A 26,469-nucleotide genomic window follows, 5' to 3' on the forward strand; every position below is an offset into this window, starting at 1 on the left:
GGGTTTTAGTCCGTCGGATAGAACAACAACATACAATCATACCATAGGCTAGCTTCTAGGGTTTAGACTCTCTGATCTCGTGGTAGATCTACTCTTGTACTACCCATATCATCAATATTAATCAAGCAGAACGTAGGGTTTTACCTCCATCAAGAGGGCCCGAACCTGGGTAGAACTTCATGTCCCCTGCCTCCTGTTACCATCCACCTTAGACGCACAGTTCGGGACCCCCTACCCGAGATCCGCCGGTTTTGACACCGACATTGGTGCTTTTATTGAGAGTTCCTCTGTGTCGTCGCCGTTAGGCTTGATGACTCCTACTATCATCGATAGCAATGCAGTCTAGGGTGAGACTTTCCTCCCCAGACAGATCTTTGTGTTCGGCGGCTTTGCACTGCGGGCCAATTCACTTGGCCATCTGGAGCAGATTGAAAACTATGCCCCTGGCCGCCAGGTCAGGTTTGGAAGCTTAAACTACACGGCCGATGTCTGCAGAGACTTGATCTTCGATGGATTCGAGCCTCTGCCTTGTGCGATACGTGATCACGATGAGTACGATTTAGCTCTACCATCAAATAGTGTTCAGGAGATCGCACCGGCAGCCGCTCCGACCCTCAATTCAGAGCTAGTTGCGCCGTCCGTGGACGGGTGGATGGACCCCGCCACGGAGGCCTTACCCTCAGCGGTGATTGAGCTGAACATCGACCTTACCTTGCACGAGAGCCGTATTGTTAAACTGCCGGATCTTTCTCCGGCCACGGACTCCGAACCGCCTGCGCCCGATCCTATTGAATCCGATTGGGCACCGATCATGGAGTTTACCTCCGCGGATATTTTTCATCACTCGCCCCTTGGCGACATACTGAACACATTAAGGTCCCTCTCCTTGTCAGGAGGATCCTGGCCGAACTATGCCCGGCAGGATTGGGATGCGGATGACGAAGAAATTCGCCGCCCACCCACCACCCACTTAGTAGCCACTGTCGATGACTTAACCAACATGCTCGACCTCGACTCCGAAGACATCAACGGTATGGACGACGATGCAGGAGATGAACAGGAACCACTGCCCACAGGGCACTGGACGCCCACTTGATCACATGACGTATACATGGTGAACACACCAAAAGAAAACAACAACGAGGAACGGAAGGACGCAACAAAGGGTTGTCCCCTCGAGAAGCAGTCAAAGCGGCGGCGTAGGCGCCGCTCCAAATCCCGCCTCTACAAAAACAACAATCATATAGACCCAGCATTAGAGCAGGGTAAACCATCGCCGGACCATGGCAACACGGAGAATCAAACCGAACAACCTAACTCTGTCAAAGATAATAGTCCGGACGACCTCACACCGGACAGACACCCGGAGCAACAGAATGCCCGTCAAAGGCTTGTTGCCACCGCGAGGAGTCTTAAAAAGCAGAAGCAAAGACTCAAGGCTGCACAAGACACACTCGGAATCAGATGGAGCAAAGTACTCAACGCAGCAGCGAAGTACGGCGGTAATTGCCCCACCAAGAGCTACCCGAAGCGGAAGTTGGTACCTGAATTCGATGAGGAGGCCTTAGATCCCCCGCAACCAAAAACCAAAATGTCCACCTGGCCGGATAGACGTCCTCACGGCCAACATAGAGTGGCAAACAACGCCACACATAAGCCAATACGCGATCCATGCGGGGGCTTGCATCAAAAGGACGGCGCAACCAGATCCATCTATGGACCACGCAAGCGCGCTCCAGCATATGATGCAACACAACAAACATCCGAACAACGCGGTACACCCAGATACAGGGGTGCCGCACACCCCCTATGTTTCACCGATGAGGTGCTGGACCATGAATTTCCAGAGGGATTCAAACCCGTAAAGATAGAGGCATACGACGGAACAACAGACCCTGGGGTCTGGATTGAGGACTATATCCTCCATATCCATATGGATCGAGGAGATGATCTCCACGCCATCAAGTACTTACCCCTCAAGCTCAAAGGGCCAGCTCGGCACTGGCTTAAAAGCCTCCCCGAAAACTTCGTTGGAAGCTGGGAAGAGCTCGAAGATGCTTTTCGGGCAAATTTTCAAGGGACTTATGTCCGACCCCGGATGCGGACGATTTGAGTCATATAACTCAACAGCCCGGAGAGTCAGCCTGAAAGCTTTGGAACAGGTTTCTTAGTAAAAAGAACCAAATAGTTGACTGTCCGGACGCCGAAGCCTTGGCAGCTTTTAAGCATAGCGTCCGCGATGAATGGCTTGCCAGACACCTCGGCCAAGAAAAGCCGAGAACAATGGTAGCATTAACAAGCCTCATGACCCGCTTTTGCGCGGGTGGGGACAGCTGGCTAGCCAGATGCAGCACCAGCGACCCAAGTACATTTGAAGTTAGAGATGAAAACGGGAAATCACGACGCAGCAAAAATAATAAGCGCCGGAATAAAGAAGACAGCCCGAGGAGCACGGCGGTAAACGCCAGATTCAGAAGCTCTGGGCCAGGTCAGCAAAAGCCGCCCTCTAAAGGCGCCAGAGATGAACTTTCCAGCCTCAACAAAATTCTGGACCAAATATGTCAGATCCATATCACCCCTGGTAAACCGCTAATCATACCCACAGAGAATGTTGGGTCTTCAAGCAGTCCGGAAGCTCAACGTCGTACACAAGGGGGAGGATACACCAAGCGAAGACGAGGATGAGCCTCTCAAGCAAGACACTGGGGAACAAAAGAAATTTCCACCACAAGTCAAAACAGTAAACGTGTTACACGTGATCAAGGGGAGAAACGAAGCGGCACTCCCAGATAAATATGCCCAAGGGCCTATCACCGCGGAGTCCTGCCGCTGGTCATTTCAACCGATCACTTTTGACCATCGGGATTACTCAGCAAGTATCCGGCGTGCAGGATGGGCTGCCTTGGTATTAGACCCAATAATTGACGGATACCACTTCACACGAGTCCTGATGGATGATACGTATCCAACGTATCTATAATTTTTGATTGCTCCATGCTACTTTATCTACTGTTTTGGACTATATTGGGCTTTATTTTCCACTTCTATATTATTTTTGGGACTAACCTATTAACCGGAGGCCCAGCCCAGAATTGTTGTTTTTTGCCTATTTTAGTATTTCGAGGAAACAGAATATCAAACGGAGTCCAAACGGAATGAAACCTTCGGGAACGTGATCTTCTCACCGAACGTGATCCAGGAGACTTGGACCCTACTCCAAGAAGTTTCCGGGGAGGTCACGAGGGTGGAGGGCGCCCCCCCTGGGCGCGCCCCCCTGCCTCGTGGGCCCCTCGGAGCTCCACCGACGTGCTCCTTCCTCCTATATATACCTACGTACCCCCATTAGACCAAAGAGGGAGCCAAAAACCTAATTCCACCGCTGCAACTTCCTGTATCCACGAGATCCCATCTTGGGGCCTGTTCCGGAGCTCCGCCGGAGAGGGCATCCATCACGGAGGGCTTCTACATCAACACCATAGCCCTTCCGATGAAGTGTGAGTAGTTTGCTTCAGACCTTCGGGTCCATAGCTAGTAGCTAGATGGCTTCTTCTCTCTCTTTTTGGATCTCAATACAATGTTCTCCCCCTCTCTCTTGGAGATCTATTCGATGTAATCTTCTTTTTGCGGTGTGTTTGTTGAGACCGATGAATTGTGGGTTTATGATCCAACTTATCTCTGAATAATATTTGAATCTTCTCTGAATTCTTTTATGTATGATTGAGTTATCTTTGCAAGTCTCTTCGAATTATCCGTTTGGTTTGGCCAACTAGATTGGTAGTTCTTGCAATGGGAGAAGTGCTTAGCTTTGGGTTCAATCTTGCGGTGTCCTTACTCAGTGACAGAAAGAGTTGCAAGGCACATATTGTATTGTTGCCATCGAGGATAACAAGATGGGGTATTTATCATATTGCATGAATTTATTCCTCTACATCATGTCATCTTTCTTAAGGCGTTACTCTGTTTTTAACTTAATACTCTAGATGCATGCTGGATAGCGGTCGATGAGTGGAGTAATAGTAGTAGATGCAGGCAGGAGTCGGTCTACTTGTCACGGACGTGATGCCTATATACATGATCATACCTAGATAACCTCATAACTATGCTAAATTCTATCAATTGCTCAACAGTAATTTGTTCACCCACCGTAGAATATCTATGCTCTTGAGAGAAGCCACTAGTGAAACCTATGGCCCCCGGGTCTATTCTCATCATATCAATCTCCATTACTTTATTTTACTTGTTGTTCTTTTACTTTTTACTTTGCATCTTTATACCAAAAATACCAAAAATATTATCTCTATCAGATCTCACTCTCGTAAGTGACCGTGAAGGGATTGACAACCCCTAAGCGTTGGTTGCGAGTTGCTACTGTTTTGTGCAGGTACGAGGGACTTGCACGTGACCTCCTACTGGATTGATACCTTGGTTCTCAAAAACTGAGGGAAATACTTACGTTACTGTGTTGCATCACCCCCTCCTCTTCGGGGAAAACCAACGCTAGCTCGAGACGTAGCAAGAAGGATTTCTGGCGCCGTTGCCGGGGAGGCCTACGCCAAGTCAAGTCAAGATTTACTCTCCCGTCAACGAGCCATTTCTGGCGCCGTTGCCGGGGAGGCCTATGCCAAGTCAAGTCAAGATTTACTCTCCCGTCAACGAGCCATTTCTGGCGCCGTTGTCGGGGAAGCCTACGCAAAAGTCAACATACCAAGTACCCATCACAATCGCTATCTCTCGCATTACATTATTTGCCATTTGCCTCTCGTTTTCCTCTCCCCCACTTCACCCTTGCCGTTTTATTCGCCCTCTCTTTCCCTTTGCTTTTTGTTTGCTCGTGTGTTAGTTTGCTTGCTTGTCGTGATGGCCCAAGATGCTACCAAATTGTCTGACTTCACCAATACCAATAACAATGATTTCCTTAGCACTCCGATTGCTCCTCTTGCCAATACTGAATCTTGTGAAATCAATACTGCTTTGTTGAATCTTGTTATGAAAGATCAATTCGCCGGCCTTCCTAGTGAAGATGCCGCTACTCATCTAAATGGCTTTGTTGATTTATGTGATATGCAAAAGAAAAAGGATGTCGATAATGATGTCGTTAAATTGAAGCTATTTCCTTTTTCGCTTAGAGATCGTGCTAAAGCGTGGTTTTCATCTTTGCCTTAAAATAGTATTGATTCTTGGAACAATTGCAAAGATGCTTTTATCTCTAAGTATTTTCCTCCCGCTAAGATTATCTCTCTTAGGAACGATATTATGAATTTTAAGCAACTTGATCATGAACATGTTGCACAAGATTGGGAGAGAATGAAATTAATGCTACGTAATTGTCCTACTCATGGTTTGAACTTATGGATGATTATACAAAGTTTTTATGCTGGATTGAATTTTGCTTCTAGAAATTTTTTAGATTCGGCCGCGGGAGGCACTTTTATGGAAATCACTTTAGGAGATGCTACTAAACTCCTAGATAATATTATGGTCAATTATTCTCAATGGCATACTAAAAGATCTACTAATAAAGAAGTGCATGCTATAGAAGAAATCAATGTTTTGAGTGAAAAGATGGATGAACTTAGGAATTTATTTGTTAAGAGTGTTTCTTCTGATCCCAATAATATGCCTTTATCTACTTTTCTTGAGAATAATAATGAATCTATGGATGTGAATTTTGTTGGTAGGAATAGTTTTGGTAACAATGCGTATAGAGGGAATTTTAATTCTAGGCCTTATCCTAGTAATCCTTCTAATAATTATGGAAATTCCTACAACAACTCTTATGGAAATTTTAATAAGATGCCCTCTGAATTTGAGAGTAGTGTTAAAGAGTTTATGAATTCGCAAAAGAATTTCAATGCTTTGCTTGAAGAGAAATTGCTTAAAGTTGATGATTTGTCTAGGAACGTTGATAGAATTTCTCTTGAGGTTGATTCTTTAAAGCTTAGATCTATTCCTCCTAAGCATGATATCAATGAGTCTCTCAAAGCCATGAGAATTTCCATTGATGAGTGCAAAGAAAGAACCGCTAGGATGCGTGCTTACAAAGATGCCTTTATTAAAGCGTGTTCTTCTAAATCCTATGAAAATCAAGATGAAGATCTGAAAGTTATTGATGTGTCCCCTATTAAATCTTTTTTTGCAATATGAATCTTGATGAATCTAATTATGATCTTCCCTTACCTAGAAGGCATTCTAAGAATTCTGAGTTTTTAGATCCTGATGATGAAATTGATAAAAAGGGATTGAAAGAAATAAAAATCTAGATATTGCTAAACCCACTATTTTGGATCTCAAGGAATTTAACTATGAAAATTGCTCTTTAATTGATTGTATTTCCTTGTTGCAATCCGTGTTAAATTCTCCTCATGCTTATAGTCGAAATAAGGCCTTTACCGAACACATTGTTGATGCCTTAATGCAATCTTATGAAGAAAAACTTGAGTTGTAAGTTTCTATCCCTAGAAAACCCCATGATGAGTGGGAACCTACAATTAAGATTAAAATTAAAAATTACGAGTTTTATGCTTTGTGTGATTTGGGTGCTAGTGTCTCTACTATCCCCAAAGCTTTGTGTGATTTGCTAGATTTCCGTGACTTTGATGATTGCTCTCTAAACTTGCATCTTGCGGCTTCCACTATTAAAGAGCCTATGGGAAGAATTAATGATGTTCTTATTGTTGCAAATAGGAATTATGTGCCCGTAGATTTTATCGTTCTTGATATAGATTGCAATCCTTCATGTCCTATTATTCTTGGTAGACCTTTCCTTAAAACGATTAGTGCAAATATTGATATAAAGGAAGGGAATATTAAATTCCAATTTCCCTTAAAGAAGGGCATGGAACACTTTCTAGAAAGAAAATAAAATTACCATATGAATCTATCATGAGAGCCACTTATGGATTGCCTACTAAAGATGGCAATACCTAGATCTATCCTTGCTTTTATGCCTAGCTAGGGGCGTTAAACGATAGCGCTTGTTGGGAGGCAACCAATTTTATTTTGTGTTTTTTTGTTTTTGGTTCTGTTTAGGAATAAATAATCCATCTAGATTCTGTTTAGATGTGGTTTTATCTTTTAATTAGTGTTTGTGCCAAGTTAAACCTATTAGATCTTCTTGGAAGATAGTTATTTGATCTTGCTGTAATTTCCAGAATCTTTGTGCTCAGTGCCCGAATTGTCAAAAATCACCAGAACGTGATAAAATAGTGATTCCAATTGCTGCTGATCAATAAAAAAAATTCCCAGGTCGTCTAATTTTGGTAGAATTTTTTGGGTTCCAGAAGTTTGCGTTAGTAACAGATTACTACAGACTGTTCTGTTTTTGACAGATTCTGTTTTGCGTGTGTTGTTTGCTTATTTTGATGAATCTATGGCCAGTAAAATAGTTTATAAACCATAGAGAAGTTGGAATACAGTAGGTTTAACACCAATACAAATAAAGAACAAGTTCACTACAGTACCTTAAAGTAGTCTTTTGTTTTCTTTCTCCAACGGAGCTCACGAGATTTCTATTGAGTTTTGTGTTGTGAAGTTTTCAAGTTTTGGGTGAATTCTTTTGATGGATCATGGAACAAGGAGTGGCAAGAGCCTAAGCTTGGGGATGCCCATGGCACCCCCAAGATAATCCAAGGACACCAAAAATTCAAAGCTTGGGGATGCCCCGGAAGGCATCCCCTCTTTCGTCCACTTCCATCGGTAATTTACTTGGAGCTATATTTTTATTCACCACATGATATGTCTTTTGCTTGGAGCGTCTTGTATTATTTGTGTATTTGCTTGTTAGTCTACCACAATCATTCTTGCTGTACACACCTTTTGATAGAGCCATGTATGAATTGAAATTTGTTAGAATACTCTATGTGCGTCACTTATATCTTTTGAGCTTGATAGTTTACTCTATGTGCTTCACTTATATCTTTTTGAGCGTGATAATTTTTGCTCTAGTGCTTCACTTAGATCTTTTAGAGCACGGTGGTGGATTGTTTTAAAGAAACTTGATCTCTCATGCTTCACTTAGATTATTTTGAGAGTCATTAATAGCATGGTAATTTGCTTAATGTTAATATACTTGGTATTCAAGATATGTGAAACTTTCTTTTTAGTGGGTTGAATACTAAGATAAGTTTGATGCTTGATAATTGTTTTGAGATATGGAGGTGATAATATCATAGTCGTGCTAGTTGAGTAGTTGTGAATTTGAGAAATACTTGTGTTGAAGTTAGCAATTCCCGTAGCATGCACGTATGGTTAAAGTTGTGTAACAAATTTGAAACATGAAGTGTACCTGGCTTGTGCATCCTTATGAGTGGCGGTCGGGGATGATCGGTGGTCTTTTCCTACCAATCTATCCCCCTAGGAGCATGCGCGTAGTACTTGATTTTTGATGACTTCTAAATTTTTGCAATAAGTATATGAGTTCTTTTGACTAATGTTGAGTCCATGGATTATACGCACTTTTACCTTTCCGCCATTTGCTAGCCTCTTCGGTACCGTGCATTGCCCTTTCTCACATTGAGAGTTGGTGCAAACTTCGCCGGTGCATCCAAACCCCGTGATATGATACGTCTTTCACACATAAACCTCCCTATATCTTCCTCAAAACAGCCACCATACCTACCTATCATGGCATTTCCATAGCCATTCCGAGATATATTGCCATGCAACTTCCATCATCATCATCATCATGACATGCTTTACTTTTGTCATATTGCCATTGCATGATCTTGTAGTTGACATCGTATTTGCGGCAAAGCCACCATGCATTATTTTTCATACATGTCACTCTTGATTCATTGCACCATCCCGGTACACCGCCAGAGGCATTCATATAGAGTTATATCTTGTTCTAGTATCGAGTTGTAATCATTATGTTATAATCAATAGAAGTGTGATGATCATCATTATTAGAGCATTGCCCAATCAAAAAAAAAAGAGAGAGAAAGGCCAAAAAGAAAAAAAGAAAGGCCCAAAAAAAGAGAAAATAAAAAGGGCAATGCTACTATCTCTTTTTCCACACTTGTGCTTCAAAGTAGCACCTTGTTCTTCATGTAGTGAGTCTCATATATTGTGCTTCAAAGTAGCACCATGATTTTCATATAGTGAGTCTCATAAGTTGTCTTGTTCATACTAGTTGGAATTTTTCATTATAGAACTTGGCTTGTATATTCCAACGATGGGCTTCCTCAAAATGCCCTAGGTCTTCATGAGCAAGCAAGTTGGATGCACACCCACTAGTTTTCTTTTGTTGAGAATTCTTAGCTCTAGTGCATCCGTTGCATGGCAATCCCTACTCCTTGCATTAACATCAATTGATGGGCATCTCCATATCTCATTGATTAGCCTCATTGATGTGAGACTTTCTCCTTTGTTGTCTTCTCCACACAATTCCCATCATCATATTCTATACCACCCATAGTGCTATGTCCATGGCTCGCGCTCATGTATTGCATGAAGGTTGAAAAAGTTTGAGATTATTTGAGTATGAAACAATTGCTTGGCTTGTCATCGGGGGTATAGAAGTTGGGAACATCTTTGTGTGACGAAAATGAAGCATAGCCTAACTATATGATTTTGTAGGGATGAACTTCCTTTGGCCATGTTATTTTGAGATGACATAATTGTTTGATTAGTATGCTTGAAGTATTATCATTTTTATGTCAATATGAACTTTTGTCTTGAACCTTTCGGATCTGAATATTCATACCATGATTAAGAAGATTTACATTGAAATTATGCCAAAGTATCACTCCGCATCAAAAATTCTCTTTTTATCATTTACCTACTCGAGGACGAGCAGGAATTAAGCTTGGGGACGCCTGATACGTCTCCAACGTATCTATAATTTTTGATTGCTCCATGCTACTTTATCTACTGTTTTGGACTATATTGGGCTTTATTTTCCACTTTTATATTATTTTTGGGACTAACCTATTAACCGGAGGCCCAGCCCAGAATTGTTATTTTTTGCCTATTTCAGTATTTTGAGGAAACAGAATATCAAACGGAGTCCAGACGGAATGAAACCTTCGAGAATGTGATCTTCTCACCGAACGTGATCCAGGAGACTTGGACCCTACTCCAAGAAGTTTCTGGGGAGGTCACGAGGGTGGAGGGCGCCCCCCCTGGGCGCGCCCCCCTGCCTCGTGGGCCCCTCAGAGCTCCACCGACGTGCTCCTTCCTCCTATATATACCTACATACCCCCAGTAGACCAAAGAGGGAGCCAAAAACCTAATTCCACCGCCACAACTTCCTGTATCCACGAGATCCCATCTTGGGGCCTGTTCCGGAGCTCCGCCGGAGAGGGCATCCATCACGGAGGGCTTCTACATCAACACCATAGCCCTTCCGATGAAGTGTGAGTAGTTTACTTCAGACCTTCGGGTCCATAGCTAGTATCTAGATGGCTTCTTCTCTCTTTTTGGATCTCAATACAATGTTCTCCCCCTCTCTCTTGGAGATCTATTCGATGTAATCTTCTTTTTGCGGTGTGTTTGTTGAGACCGATGAATTGTGGGTTTATGATCCAACTTATCTATGAATAATATTTGAATCTTCTCTGAATTCTTTTATGTATGATTGAGTTATCTTTGCAAGTCTCTTCGAATTATCCGTTTGGTTTGGCCAACTAGATTGGTAGTTCTTGCAATGGGAGAAGTGCTTAGCTTTGGGTTCAATCTTGCGGTGTCCTTACTCAGTGACAGAAAGAGTTGCAAGGCACGTATTGTATTGTTGCCATCGAGGATAACAAGATGGGGTATTTATCATATTGCATGAATTTATTCCTCTACATCATGTCATCTTGCTTAAGGCGTTACTCTGTTTTTAACTTAATACTCTAGATGCATGCTGGATAGCGGTCGATGAGTGGAGTAATAGTAGTAGATGCAGGCAGGAGTCGGTCTACTTGTCACGGACGTGATGCCTATATACATGATCATACCTAGATAACCTCATAACTATGCTAAATTCTATCAATTGCTCAACAGTTGTTTGTTCACCCACCGTAGAATATCTATGCTCTTGAGAGAAGCCACTAGTGAAACCTATGGCCCCCGGGTCTATTCTCATCATATCAATCTCCATTAATTTATTTTACTTGTTTTTCTTTTACTTTTTACTTTGCATCTTTATACCAAAAATACCAAAAATATTATCTCTATCAGATCTCACTCTCGTAAGTGACCGTGAAGGGATTGACAACCCCTAAGCGTTGGTTGCGAGTTGCTACTGTTTTGTGCGGGTACGAGGGACTTGCGCGTGACCTCCTACTGGATTGATACCTTGGTTCTCAAAAACTGAGGGAAATACTTACGTTACTATGCTGCATCACCCCCTCCTCTTCGGGGAAAACCAACGCTAGCTCGAGACGTAGCAATGGACAGTGGCAGCAGTCTAAACCTGATATATCAGGACACAATCCGCAAAATGGGGATAGACCCAACGAAAATTTGCCTCAGAAATACTACCGTTAAAGGAGTAACACCAGGCCCAGGGGCTCATTGCACGGGCTCCCTGCTACTAGAAGTTATATTCGGCTTCCCCGATAACTTCCGTAGCGAAGATTTAACCTTCCACATTGCTCCGTTCCAAAGTGGCTATCAAGCACTACTTGGACGCGAAGCTTTCGCTCGCTTTAATGCAATACCGCATTACGCTTCCCTCACGCTTAAGATGCCCGGTCTGCGTGGCATCATTACAGTAAATGGAAATATTGAGTGATCCCTGCGCGCCAAGGAGGGTGTGGCTGCCTCGACAGCCGCACACTAAAACGGCCTCACCAACTAAAGTATTCAATAGGTCGTCAAGACCACGGACACGGTTAGACGAGTCCGGCGTAGCTATATGAAATTTGTACAGGTTTGATGGCCACACCCCTATCACAAACACAAGGGGCTCAACGTGCGCAGACAAGTGGCAATTTTTACTCATCTTGAAATTTACATGGTTTCTTTAAAACCTACCTTTTTGCACGACAACTTTTCACCTAAGTTCCTCTCTTTTACAGATGACCACCATGCTACACCCGTCCAGGATACGGCACAATGGAGACACAGGCGCAGACATGCAGCAGGGACCCGTCCCAAGGATTCTTTTTAGATTAAGACCCCGGGTCAACCTTTTTTACTGTCTCTTGTTGATACACATCCCTCGGATTCTCAGTACAACTAAGAAGGATGCCGGCGTCTTGGCATGTGGCCACGTCGGATAATGCACGTACCTGGACACCAGGGGCTTCTTACAAACGGCACTATTTAGGCCCGGTTTATACCATAAAGACCGAATACCTTAGGGAGTGTTCGGCGTCGCGATTTTGGCCTTATATGCATCAGCTCCGAATCATGTCTTTGGTAAAATGTTGGGTTTGCCCGGCTCCTATGTTTTGGTACCTTACGTTCCGCTCTATCGGCTAAGGTAGCACTAGGAGAACTACTGCGATTGTGCCCCGGGTCATCCGGACAAGCACCTCAGTGGAGAAAGCCAAAAATTGACTGTCATGATATAGCATGAGACTGGTCAACCACTCGATGACCTATCGGAATGTTAGAATTCCTCTGCCTTAATGAAGGGTCGTTTCCCGGCGAGGCATGTACGCGCCCCGAATTCGGGAGAGTGCGGAGCCACCAGGGGCTATATAGTAGCCCCACTGTCAAACTCCTATGGCTAAGTGAAAGTGTTAAAGCATTATAGTCCGGTTGCCTCGTTTGCTGCACTATCACCTCCTTAATAGGGCCAAGACGTTGGGTTAAGTGTGAACACGCGTCTTCTGCGAACACCTCCGCATTATATGCATGGGGGCTGAAGCCGACGACTGCAATCTTTCAGGTTATACACATGTATATATAAACGGCCGCACAGGAGGCATCATAATTACTTTCAGGCAAAAGTATAAACACAACCTTAATAAATTTCGTAAAAACATTGTGTTTACAATGGGAATACATGTCACTCAAACATAATATTCTTCAAGCACTGGGCCTCTATCAAACGAGCACCCTCGAGAACCTCTTCGAAATAGTGCTCGGCAGCCACTCGGCCTATGGCCGAACCCTGCGCCGCAACAGTGGTAGCATCCATCTCCGCCCAGTATGATTTAACACGGGCAAGGGCCATCCGCGAGCCTTCTATGCACGCCGACCTCTTCATCGCATTGATGCGCGGCACCGCACCAAGGAACTGCTGCACTAAGCTGAAATAGTTGTTCGGCTTCGGCTTTTCCGGCCACAGCTGATCCACGACAGACCTCATGGCGAGTCCGGACAACCTATTGAGTTCGGCTCATTCGGCTAGCTGGTCAGTCAATGGAAGCGGACGCTCTGGAACGTTAAATTGTGACCAGAACAGCTTGCCACTTCACGATCTGTTTGATCTTGGAAGTATTTGGCCGCATCGACAGCGCTCGCCGCCAAGTCCATATATGCGTCTGCCGAACTCCACAACCGATCCAGAGGGGCATACCGTGGATCTCCGAACTTCCTCCGCAGCATGAAGGGCTTCCCAGCCGCAATATCCCCGGCTTCACGCAACTCCTCCTTCTTCACTCTCATAGCAGAGCGGGTGTCTTTGGTCGTCATCATGGCCTTTTCAAGGTCCGTTGCCTTCACTCAGTTTTCTTCTTCAAGGAACTGGCAATGGTCGGCAGTGTCTTTTAACTTTACAACCATCTTGGCCATTTTCTCTTTGCTCTCACAATGCACGGCCTTCTCGGCCCTCAAATCTTCGGCCGCCTTCAAAGCAACCACATTACTACTCCTTGCTTGTTCTTTGGCTCGGGCAAGTTCCGCCCGAAGGGTCTCCACGGTGGCAGCTCCATCTGCAGTCACAACATATTAAAGATACTGGCATCATGCTGCTCTTACTATGTGACACTCACCAGAAAGCATTACTTACCCTGTGCCTCGTCAAGCCGCTTGTTAACAAGCTCGATGTCGGCATATGCCGCATCCAGTTGCCGCTTTAGTTAGGCAAACTCATTAGTCCGGCTAGCCACCGGAGCTTCCACCACCTGTACATAAAGGCGGTTTGGTTACTACCTGGGACTACGATCCTCTGTTCGCCGCCGTTCTTGACGACAACCCGAGTCTCAGGGGCTACTATCTACACAGGGCACACCTAAAAATGTGCGGTGCTATCAAAAAGTATCACGTACCTCAAAGCCTGTCAGTAGACTCATAAAGGCTTCATGCAATCCGCTTTCGGCGGACGAAATTCTTTCCGTCACCGTACCCATTAACGTACGGTGTTCTTCTGAGATGGCCGCTCGCTCCAATAGCTCCCTCAGTACGTCCGACCGCATACCAGACGGTGCCGAACTCTTTTGTTTGCTCTCTTCAAGAGACGGACGCTGAGGACTTCGGGTGACTATAGGATTATCTTCTGGCCTCACCGGATCTAGAGAGGCCCTCTGGGATGACACTTCAAGGTCGCCTGCTTCTTGAGCGGGGGAGTCCGGGGGAGGCGTTTCGCTCTCCATCATCTCCGAAAGAAGATCCCCCGAAGACGAGCTCTGCTGAGAAGGGCTAAGATCCGAACTGCAAGATAAATGCTTCGGTTATTTTCCTCGGAAGTGAAGTAGTATATCTTCACTATTAAAGTACTTTTTGATTACTTACAGCTCGTTAGAGGGCAGATCCCCGCGCGGACTTTGTGCGGCAAGAGCACCCTCCAAGGCAGGACCCTCTGGTGGAGACTTCTTCTCCCGTTTGGAAACCGTGGTTTCCGGACCTTCAGGGGTAGTCCTCTTCCTTCCCCGAGGTGAGAGAATACCAGATTCCTCCCCTGGGTTATCCTCCCTCACGGAGGCGCCCGTTCCCTCGGTCGGAATGGGTAGCATAGGAGGCCCGCTTTCGCCCCCTTTATTCCCCCCCTTTATCTTCCTATGAGGGCTCCGGGCAAGGTGCTAGCTCGAGCATCTTTTCCAGCACTGGATTCTCCAAGCCTTCCGGAAGGGGTCCGAACACCGGATCATCTTTGCCTTTGTTATCCAGTCCTGGTCAAAGAGCAATTTCTCATAATGACGTCATGATAAATGAAAGACGGTGTGTTCAGCTAGAGGATAACTTACTTGGTCGGCGGTGCGGTTGCTGCTCAGGCCCACGTCCTCGGTAGTGTCCGGACACTATATGGGGTCCGAAGAATGATTTATACATCTCCTTGTGCATCAGGCCGAGGAAATTCTGAATAGCGCGCGGTCCTTCTGGGTTGAACTCCCACATGCGAAGGGGCCGGCATTTGCATGGCTGGATTCGTCGAACCAGCATGACTTGCATTACCATAATCAAACTAAAATCTCCTTCGAAGAGATCTCGAATGCGGCTCTGTAGTACAGGCACGTCCTTGGCTGGACCCCAGCTCAGCCCTCTGCTAATCCATGACATCAGTTGTGGTGGAGGGCCTGAACGGAAAGCGGGGGCAGCCGCCCACTTGGCACTTCTGGGAGCTGTGATGTAAAACCACTCCCATTGCCATAATCCGGACACCCCTGGAATGGAACCCTTTGGCCATGGAGCTCCAACGATCTTGCTTATTAATGCGCCTCCGCACGCTGCGTGCTGCCCCTCGACCATCTTCGGCTTCACATCAAAGGTGTTGAGCCACAGGCCGAAGTGAGGGGTAATGCGGAGGAAGGCCTTACATACGATAATAAATGCCGAGATATGGAGAAAGGAGTCCGAGGCTAGATCATGGAAATCTAGCCCGTAATAAAACATCAACCCCCTAACAAAGGGATCCAGAGTGAGGCCTAGACCTCAGAGGAAGTGGGAGATGAACACGACGTCTTCGTTGGGTTCAGGAGTAGGGACGACCTGCCCTCGGGCAGGCAGCCGATGCGAAACCTCGGCGTTCAGGTATCTGGCCTCCCTCAACTTGATGTCTTCTTTCGTAACAGAGGAGGGCATCCACCAGCCTTGAAGGCTAAATCCGGACATGATTGAAGATCCGGAGCACCTGACCTGGGCTTTGGGTGTTAGAGCTCGAGGCGGGGGAAGGATGTGATTGAGTACGGGAGGGAAAAAGTAAAAGCCTTGTCCCTTTATAAAGAGGGTGAATATCAAGCGTCCTCTCCGTAGCCGTTTGGGACTTGCCTATAATCTAGGAGTCCTAGACATGGTTGGGTTACCCATGGCAGGACCCGCAGGCGGCGGGTACGGCCTGTCAGCTCCGTACCAGACCAGTCGGCTGGGCCCACCAATCGGCGGGCCCCGGCAGTCGGCAGGAGGGCCCGCAGGCGAAGAGACTGACAGCTGGGCCCTGCGCCCAGATATTTTACCATTGTACCCCTGGGGGGTAGGCCTATATAAACCCCCCAGGGCACCCATGCAAAGGGTTCCGATTCATTAGAACTAGACCTGACCTTGGAGGAAGGAGAGAGCTAGCCCTGCCTTCTCCTACCCACAGATACAGCTCGAGGAGCGCCTTTGTATTCACTTTGCCTTAGTGATCATGCGGAGACCCTGCAGAGCAGGACTAGGGGTGTTATCTCCTAGGAGAGCCCCGAACCTGGGTAAAGTACGTCGGCGTTCGTGTCTACGCCTCATCCCGTTTCCAGGCACTGGCGACATTCTACTCGCCCCCTCCATGATAAGCCATCCATTGGCATATGTCGCACCCAACCCACGACACCAGTGTTCCGAGACCATATCTGTACATGCTAGGATCGTCAAGTTTAACCCAAGTATTCTACTTGTGCAAAACTGGCTTACACTCGTTGTATGTGAACGTAGAGTCTATCACACCCGATCATCACGAGGTGCTTCGAAACGATGAACTTTAGCAATGGTGCATACTCGGGGAGAACACTTTTATCTTTAAATTAAGTGAAGGGATCATCTTATAATGCTACCGTCGTTCTAAGAAAAATAAGATGCATAAAGTATAAACATCACATGCAAACAAAATATGTGACATGATATGACCATCATCATCTTGTGCTTTTGATCTCCATCTCCAAAGCAACGTCATGATCTCCATCATCGCCGGCACGGCACTTTGATCTCCATCGTAGCGTCAGGTTCGTCTCGCCAACTATTGCTTCTACAACTATTGCTAATGCATAGTGATAAAGTAAAGCAATTACATGGCGCATAGTGATTGACACGCAGGTCATACAATAATTAAATACAACCCTAAGGCTCCTACCGGTTGTCATAGTCATCGAGATACAAATCGTAAACTTATTACAGAACATGATCATCTCATACATCAACATATATCATATCATATCCTGACCATATCACATCATAACATGCCTTGCAAAAACAAGTTAGACATCCTCTACTTTGTTATTGCAAGTTTTACGTGGCTGCTATGGCAACTAGCAAGAACTTCTCTACCTACACAAAACCACAATGGTGATTATCAAGCTTGTTGTTTTAACCTTCTTCAAGCACCCATCGTAGTCAAATTCGATTCATCTAAAGTAGGAGAAACAGACACCCGCCAGCCACCTTTATGCAAATCAAGTTGCATGTCAGTCGGTGGAACCAGTCTCATGTGCGTGGACATGTAAGGTTGGTCCGGGCCGCTTCATCCCACAATACCTCCGAATCAAAATATGGCATTGGTGGTAAGCAGTATGAACATCACTGCCCACAACTCATTTGTGTTCTACTCGTGCATATCATCTACGCATAAACCTGGCTCATGATGCCACTGTTGGGGAACATTGTGGGAAAACAAAGAAAATCTACACGCAAGATCTATCCATGGAGATGCATAGCTATGAGAGGGGGAGAGCATCTACATACCCCTGTAGATCGCTAAGCGGGAGCATTTATCAATGCGGTTGATGTAGCCGTACTCTTCGCGATCCGATCACGATCCAACTGATCTAGTGCCGAACGAACAGCACCTCCGAGTTTAGCACACATGCGGCTCGATGACGTCTCCTCCTTCTTGATCCATCAAGCAGGAGAGGAGAAGCAGATGGGATCACAACCAACACGACAGCGTGGTGGTGATGGAGCACTCACAGTGCTTCGCTAAGCGTTGCCGGGACGAGGTGGTGGAACTACGGAGTAACGGGAGAGAGAGAGGGGCGCCAAGGGCTTGGTGTGTCCTCTTGGGGCGCCCCCTCCCCTCTATATATAGGTGGAGGGGCATGGGAAACAGCCCCTCCAAGCCCTAGGGCACAACTAAGGGGGAGAGCACTTGGACTCCAAGTCCAGTCCTATTCCTACTAGGACTCCTTCCTTTTTTTCATCCCTAGCCACATGGGCTTTTGAGGACTTGGTGCGCCTAGCCCAATAAGGCTAGGCGCCTCCCTAAAGCCCATGCTAGCCTTTGGGTCGTGGTGGACCCACTTGTGGACTTCCGTACCCCTCCGGAATCCTCTGGAACCTTCTGGAAGCATCCGGGTACAATACCGAAAAAACTGTACCTTTTTTCCGGAACCCAAAATATGACTTCCCATATATAAATCTTTACCTCTCAACCATTCAGAGACTCCTCATGACGTCCTGGATCTCATTCAGGACTCCGAAAAAAAAATTGGTTACCACTCACCAAATATCCCAATACTACTCTAGCGTCAACGAATGTTAAGCGTGCGACCCTGCGGGTTCAGGAATTATATATGTATTCATGACCGAGACACCTCTCCGGTCAATAACCAATAGCGGCACCTGGATGCCCATATTGATTCCTACATATTCCACAAAGATCTTTTATCGGTTGAACCTTTATGACAACATACATAATTCCCTTTGTCTATCGGTATGTTACTTGCCCGAGATTCGATCATCGGTATCTCTATACCTAGTTCAATCTTGTTACCAGCAAGTCTCTTTACTCATTCCGTAATACATCATTTTGTAACTAACTCCTTAGTCACTTTGCTTGCAAGCTTCTTGTGATGTTGTATTATCGAGAGGGTCCAGAGATACCTCTCCGTTACACGGAATGACAAATCCCAATCTCGATTCACGACCACTCAACAGACACCTTCGGAGATACCTGTAGAGCATTGATATGTCTCCAACGTATCTATAATTTTTTATTGTTCCATGCTGTTATATTATCATTCTTGGATGTTTTATAATCATTTTATATCATTTTTTGGTACTAACCTATTAACATAGTGCCAAGTGCCGGTTGCTGTTTTTTGCATGTTTTTTAAAATCACAGAAAATCAATATCAAACGGAGTCCAAACGCAGTGAAACTTTTTGTGGATTTTTTTGGACCAAAAGACATCCAGTGGGCCGAAGAAGCACCTAGCGGGTGCTCCGAGGGGAGCACAACCCACCAGGGCGCGCGAGGAGGCCCAGGAGCGCCCCAGTGGGTTGTGCCCACCTCGGGTGCCCCCCGGACCGCCTCTTTACTCCATAAATACCCCAATATTCCAGAAACCCTGGGGGAGTCGATGAAAATCAATTCCAGCCGCCGCAGAGTTCAGAACCACCAGATCCAATCTAGACACCATCACTGAGGGGTTCACCACTTCCATTGGTGCCTCTCCGATGATGCGTGAGTTGTTCTTTGTAGACCTCCGGGTCCGTAGTTAGTAGCTAGATGGCTTCCACTCTCTTGTTTGATTCTCAATACAATGGTCTCTTGGAGATCCATATGTAACTCTTTTTGTGGTGTGTTTGTTGGGATCGGATGAACTTTGAGTTTATGATCAGATCTATCTTTTTATCCATGAAAGTTATTTGAATCTTCTTTGATCTCTTATATGCATGATTGCTTATAGCCTCCTATTTCTTCTTTGATATTTGGGTTTTGTTTGGTCAACTTGATCTATTTATCTTGCAATGGGAAGATGTGCTTTGTAGTGGGTTCGATCTTACGATGCTTGATCCCAGTGACAGAAGGGGAACCGACACGTATGTATCATTGCTACTAAGGGTAAAACGATGGGGTCTATTTCTACATAAATAGATCTTGTCTACATCATGTCGTCGTTCTTATTGCATTACTCCGTTTCTCCATGAACTTAATACACTAGATGCATGCTGGATAGCGGTCGATGTGTGGAGTAATAGTAGTAGATGCATGAAGGAGTCGGTCTACTAATCTTGGACGTGATGCCTATATAATGATCATTGCCTGGATATCGTCATGATTATTTGAAGTTCTATCAATTGCCCAACAATAATTTGTTTACCACCGTTTGCCATTTTTCTCGACAGAAGCCACTAGTGAAACCTACGGCCCCCGGGTCTCTTTCTCATATTATTTGTCTTCGCGATCTATTTTATTTGCCTTTTATTTTCATATCTATTAAACCAAAAAATAAAAAAATTCTCGCTGCAATTTATTTCTATTTATTTTATTTGGCGTTCGATCTATCAATCTACTACAATTTATTCACGTCAGTTTGCCAATTTTTGGCGCCGTTACCCGAAAGGGATTGACAACCCCTTTAATACGTCAGGTTGTGAGTATTTGTTATTTTTGTGTAGGTGCCGTTTACGTATTGTTGCTTGGTTCTCCTACTGGTTCGATAACCTTGGTCTCATCCCCGAGGGAAATACCTACCGTCGCTATGCTGCATCATCCCTTCTTCTTTGGGCAAATACCGGCGTAGCTTCAAGCCGCATCAAGCATCTTTATGATCGCCCAGTTACTTGTGACGTTTGATATTACACAAGGTATTCCTCCGGTATCCGGGAGTTGCATGATCTCATGGTCAAAGAAACACGTATTTGACATTAAGAAAGCAATAGCAATAAATTAAACGATCATATGCCATGCTAACGGTTGGCTATTGACGTATTGTCCATCACATCATTCCCTTAATGATGTGGTCCCGTTATCAAATGATAACTCATGTCTATGGTTAGGAAACCTTAACCATCTTTGATGAACGAGCTAGTCTAGTAAAGGCTCACTAGAGACACGGTATTTGTTTATGTATCCACACATGTATTTAAGTTTTCAGTCAATACAATTCTAGCATGAATAATAGACCTTTATCATGATTTAGGAAATATAATAATAACCATTTTATTATTGCCTCTAGGGCATATTTCCATCAATAATCTGTATTTCTACAATATTTTGTGCAAATTTCTTCTGTCATAGATGCTTATGTATTAAGTTTACTTTTTTGGCGGGAAGGCCATCCAGGCAAGCTTTATTACTCAATAAGACTTACATCATCCACTAGAAATTTAATGATAAAATCAGGAGGTGCATCCACCCATAATGAGGGGGTGTTTGCACACCCGCAATTAGCTAGCACATGAGCAACAATATTCGATTCTCTATTACAATGCTCAATAGTAACCTGCCTGAAATCTCGTAGTAAGATTTGACAATCTTCTATAACAGGGGTCGCCACCATATTTTGACCTTCATTCAACCGGAGAGTTTCCACCACCACAACGTTGTCCATTCTCAGCATGATATTTCTGCAGCCCAGATTTTGGAGAAGCTTAAGTCCCTCAAGAAGAACTACTACTTCTGTCGAGACAACATCCGCGATGTGCATTAGATTGGCAGTGGAAGCACTAATGAAGTTCCCGCGGCTGTCCGGTACCACTGCTCCACATCCTCCTGCGTGGTCACCCACATGAAATGAAGCATCCACGTTGAGTACTTGTTGCCCAGATAGTACCACCGGCCACTGGTTAATTCTAGGAGCATTCTTTGGCTTGCCGGCGGCATGGACATAATTCAGAGTTAATGCATGGATCGCCATTGCTGTTTGCTCTGGTGTGAGTATTGTTTCTCCGTGTACGTACTACCTCCGCTGCCACCAAATGTACCAACAGTTTGCAACAGTCAACTCTGAGAGTTGGGTCAGAGAACATCCGCTGATGGACATTATCACATAGCAAGAAATCAATTACACCAACCCCTTATCGGTCAATCCGTGTAGCATCCGATATTAAATGTCATGTGCCCAACGCCTTCGAGACTGCCTGGGCTCGAGGGCATAGGAACAATGCATGACGCACATCCTCAGCTCCATCTTTGCAAATTGGGCACTGTGATACGCTACCGATATGGCGATTTGCTAAAACGCTAAAGCACGGTATTGCATTGTGCACACACCTCCAAATGGGTCTCTTTTTTTCCCTGGCAACTTGATGTTCCAAATATTTTTCCATATTGGATGTGGCACCGAGCCACTCTGATATCTCCCCATTAAGGCCTCCTGAATGTAAGTATGTTCCCGGTGTTTATAATATGCAGACCGTATCATGAAGATCCCGTTCTTATTTAGGTGCCAGGCAAGAAAATCCTATGTAGCTTGCTGAAATAATGGTATTTGAATACGCCTCAACATCAATGTGCCAAAAGTTATCCCTAATTAGCCATTCATTCCATTCACCCGAAGATGGGTCGATGAGATCACAAACATGTGTGAGCACCTGATTTCCACAAACAGTAATTATTTTCCTTGAGGCACGGGTAGGAATCCAACAATCATTCCATATGCTTATTTTTGCTCCATCTCCAACTCTCCATATGCACCCCTTTTTGAAGGTTTAAGTACCTGCCCAAATACTCTGCCAATGATGATCCTTTTTTCAACTCACAATTTAACAAATCTCCGTTGGGGTAATATATGGCTCTTAGTACTCTGGCACATAAGGAGTCATAATTCTCAATTAGCCTTCAACATTGTTTTGCCAACATAGCCAAGTTAAAACTCTTTGTGTCTTGAAACCCCACACCCACCCATTAAGCTTACTTAGCAGAGTATCTATGCATGCATGTGCAATTCAAATAATCATGTTATGTTATACTAGTTGTCCTATGTATGATCTGCATGAATGCCCTCCCTCCAAAAAACAAGTCCATGACATTACTAGTCAAAAGCGGGCAGGGGTATGCGGGTTGGTGTATGGACCAGGTGCATGGAGGGGCTCGTGGAGGGCGACCCTCACGTCCCGGCCGTCGTGGCAGACTACCTACATCAGGCGAACGTGGCGTCCACCGATGCTCGAAAGAGGCCAGACCGGAGCCCAGAGCCGGTGACGCGCGCAAACCAATCCTGATGGAACACGTACGCGCCGAACTTCCCACGACGTGCCTGCTGCGCACCGTCGCACGCAGGCCGGCCGAAATCACGCGGGCCACTACATGACCGGAGGTGGGGAACGTCACCGCCACCATGTGAAAACACGTACTCCACCGGCGACCATCCATCCGTCCAATCCCGTGGACACTTGAACCCCATACGCGATCAGCCGAGCGCCCCCTCTGGACCGGAGGCGGCCGCCAGCTGAAATGACCACCCAACCACGCGAGCGGCCGGCCGGTGACTGCCGACGTCCCGCGCACACTTGGTGGCCGCGGCGCTGGCCGGCCGTTGCGTCGAAAGCGATCACTCCAGCTGCGCTGCAGGTCGGCACGGAAAAAAAGCCTATCAACCCCGGCGGGCGGGCGGGCGGGCGGGCCGACGTCGCTGTCGCCATTTCCATCCACCGCGCGGCAAGTTGGGCTGGGTTGGGGTGCCGCCGGCCGGTCGACGTTCACGATGCTGCGAACCGGCCCGAGGTTTGTTTCCACTTGCAGCCAGCGGTGTCTTGTACCAGTCGTAGTCTCCTTCTAGCTAGCTAGCTAGCACATGTCACGCTGCAATTCCCCGGCTAAACACAGGCGGTGGAATCGGATTTGATTATTCGTCCAGAGCTAATCACGTCACGCGGACACGTAAAGAACAGTCTTGCTAGGCGGCCGATGGATCGGTCAGTGCGAGGTTGAGTACACTTCTCCGCTGCTCCTGCTGCTGCTATGAACTGATCAAGCAGAGGCTAAGTGTCAAAAAAAAAAATTGAAGTAGAGGTTTCCGTCTCCTTTTCCTTCTTGCAAGTTACAGTAGTGTTGTTTCTGCGAGGCTTTCTTGCAAGTTACAGCAGGGTTCCTTCATGGCGAATACAAGTTATTACAGTGTACGCAAAGGGAATACACGTGGGAGAACTGCCAATCATTTGAAGTTTCATCGAGCCACCGAAGTTAAATTGATAAAACAAGCGCAGAATTTTCATCAATTCCAATAATCTCCAATTTCATCCATGTTTATGTTACACGGCACTGCCAGTTCATGACCAATCTCTGTATGAGTATGTATGAACTGTCGACTAGTACAATATACTGACGCCTACACAACATCTGAAAGAGGAAGCAAGTACTCCTCCGTCGTTACAAGGAACCAACAAGATCTACTGCCTATATCTTCTACGTATATGGCTACTGGAGTATGTATGTAGTATTACTCACTCACTCACTCAATCTGTACAGGAGCAGAACAAATTTAACCAAACGAATCAACGAATTTCACCACTGGACTGGACTGGACCAAAAACTTGGATGGATCGATGGGATCCATGCAGCAGCAGCTAGATGCTCAGGCGGTGAGAAGCCGGGGCTTCTTGAAGGCGAGGGGGCTCTGCACCTCCTCCTCGTCCTCCCACATCTTGCCCTTGGCGCACGGCCTCCACACGAACTCCGGCACGGCCGGGATGTTCAGGTCGAAGGCCCGGGCGGCGGAGCTCCCGTTGCCGGTGCTCCCCACCTCGGACTCGGCGGCCGCGGCGGCCAGAAGCTCGGTGGACGAGGGGGCGACGCTGCCCACGCCTCCGTCGTAGTGCTTCCTCTTGTGCCCGCCCAGCGCCTGCCCGGTGGGGAACTCCTTTTGGCAGATGGAGCACCTGTGGACCCTGTTGGTCGTGCCGTCGGAGGACGCGGCGGTGGACGACGTGGCCGGCTCGGCGGACGGCAGGACGGCGGCGACGGCCGGGAGGGCCACGAGTGGAGCGGCGGCGGCATCAGCGGGAGGAGACGGCTGCTTCACCCGGTGGCTCGTCTTGTGGCCACCCAGCGCCTGGTAGGAGCTGAAGGACTTGCCGCACACGGAGCACTTGAACTCGGCAGGCACCGGCGCAGAGAACGACTCCGGCTGCGGCGCCTGAACACGCTGCTTGCCGCCGCGGGAGAGCATGAGGAGGCAGAGCGCGAGGTTCTCCTCCTCGGAGCGCTGGCGGCGCGATCGCTTCCTCTTGGCCCAGCCCTGCAGCACGTGGCCGCTCTCCTCGCCGCTGGTGGCGCCGCTGAGCGCCGCGGCCGCCATCTCCCCGTCGCGCTGCTGCTGCTCCGGGATCAGGGCGTGGAGCGCTTCCATGGCCGACGACGACATGGCTAAGCAAAGCAGGGAGAGAGAAGACCTCTTCTTCTTCTTCTTGCTTGTGCGGTGGCTGAGGGTGGGAGAGTGTGGTTGCTTGGGTGTCCGCCTCGCTCTAGCTGGGTGTGGTGTGAGGGAGTGGTGGAGTGAGAGCGTTATAAAGCGGTGGGGGCGAGGAGGTGGCCGGCGGCGTGGGAAGTTGCGTCGCAGGTGGAGCATGGAAACGTGGTCGATCGTGCGCACGAGGCGCGGGGCGGTGCTGTGCGGCTGACGGGCGGGGCCGGTTGGTTAGGAACCGGTGGAGTGGCGGCGAAGGTTGGGGTGTGGGTCACTTGGGTTCTTGATGTGGTGGGTGGTGGACGAGAGGTGGGTCGCATGCAACGAAAAAGTCGTGGTCAACGTGGAGGGGAAGACACGGCCGGGCAAGCAAGGCAGGCAGCGCAAGTGGAGCTAGTGAGGTTGCGGGTGTGTGTGGTGGGAGTGTGATTCCGAAGAAGAGTGAGGACTGGTCGGACCGAGGAGGCCGCGGTGTCAGTGCGGACCGACTGTGCATGAGAAGCGGTCGCCGTCGGTTGCGGAACGCAAATCCGACCCGGACCGCTAACGCCGTTTCCACATTAGTTTACTGCTCGAGCTGCGGCTGTCGTGCGTATTTGACCCTCACGCTCATTGGACGGTTCGTTCCAAAATAAATTCGACGCTATATATACGTAGTGCGCACGTACTACGTGACATGCCCATCTTTTTTGGGGGGGTAAAAAACGAAAGCCGGGGCGGGCAACATCCGAATTGTGTTTGTCTTCGTGAAACATCTAGGGTGGTGCATGCATGGGTGCGTGCTGACCTCACGGTTTGATTGTTAGGGCCAGTAGAGTGCAAGCAAAATGACAGTGGGTCAAAATGAGGGGGTGGTGGCTACGGTAGTGGTGCTGGAAACAAAGCCAGCGTTTGGCACATGCGTGTGGAAAGCCGACACGGTCTTCGCGCTCGTGCTTCTTCTGGAGGACGGTTCAGCGAAATCGATCCACGTTGAACCGACCCGGTAACAAGTCAGCCCAGCGCCTCAGACCACGCAACCGGGTACCGGACGTGCTTGGAAGATTCCAACGCTCCGGTCGTCTCGGGGTCAATTAAAATAGCCCGTCGCCTGCCTGTGAGCTTCCGTCCGTCGGCTCGAGTTGGCCCTGCAGAGTGGTGGATCTTCTGCAGCAGGATCATTTTTGCCTGGGCAGTTTACCTGGTACGTGCTAAGTTTGGCAATCAACATGTGGTACGTGCTGGTACAGTTCTTACACGAGGATTCCTGTCCATTTTTGCTTCATTTATCCGCAAGGCACCGACGGGAGGAAAAGCTTGCCGTGCTAGGAGCCTCCTTGTGTGCCTTTTTCTCACGA

At 47.0% G+C, this 26,469-nt stretch overlaps 1 protein-coding gene across 1 annotated transcript; it reads right to left on the reverse strand.

The window, feature by feature from the left end:
* Positions 1-23,935: 23,935 nt before the first annotated feature.
* On the reverse strand, positions 23,936-25,220 carry LOC123105126 (zinc finger protein 1-like). Its single transcript, XM_044527125.1, has one exon. It carries the CDS (start codon positions 25,088-25,090, stop codon positions 24,302-24,304), a length of 789 nt encoding a protein of 262 aa, XP_044383060.1. The 5' UTR covers positions 25,091-25,220; the 3' UTR covers positions 23,936-24,301.
* Between the last annotated feature and the right edge of the window lie 1,249 nt (positions 25,221-26,469).

Source organism: Triticum aestivum, chromosome 5A (genome assembly GCF_018294505.1).
Source record: "Triticum aestivum cultivar Chinese Spring chromosome 5A, IWGSC CS RefSeq v2.1, whole genome shotgun sequence".
Taxonomy (NCBI): domain Eukaryota; kingdom Viridiplantae; phylum Streptophyta; class Magnoliopsida; order Poales; family Poaceae; genus Triticum; species Triticum aestivum.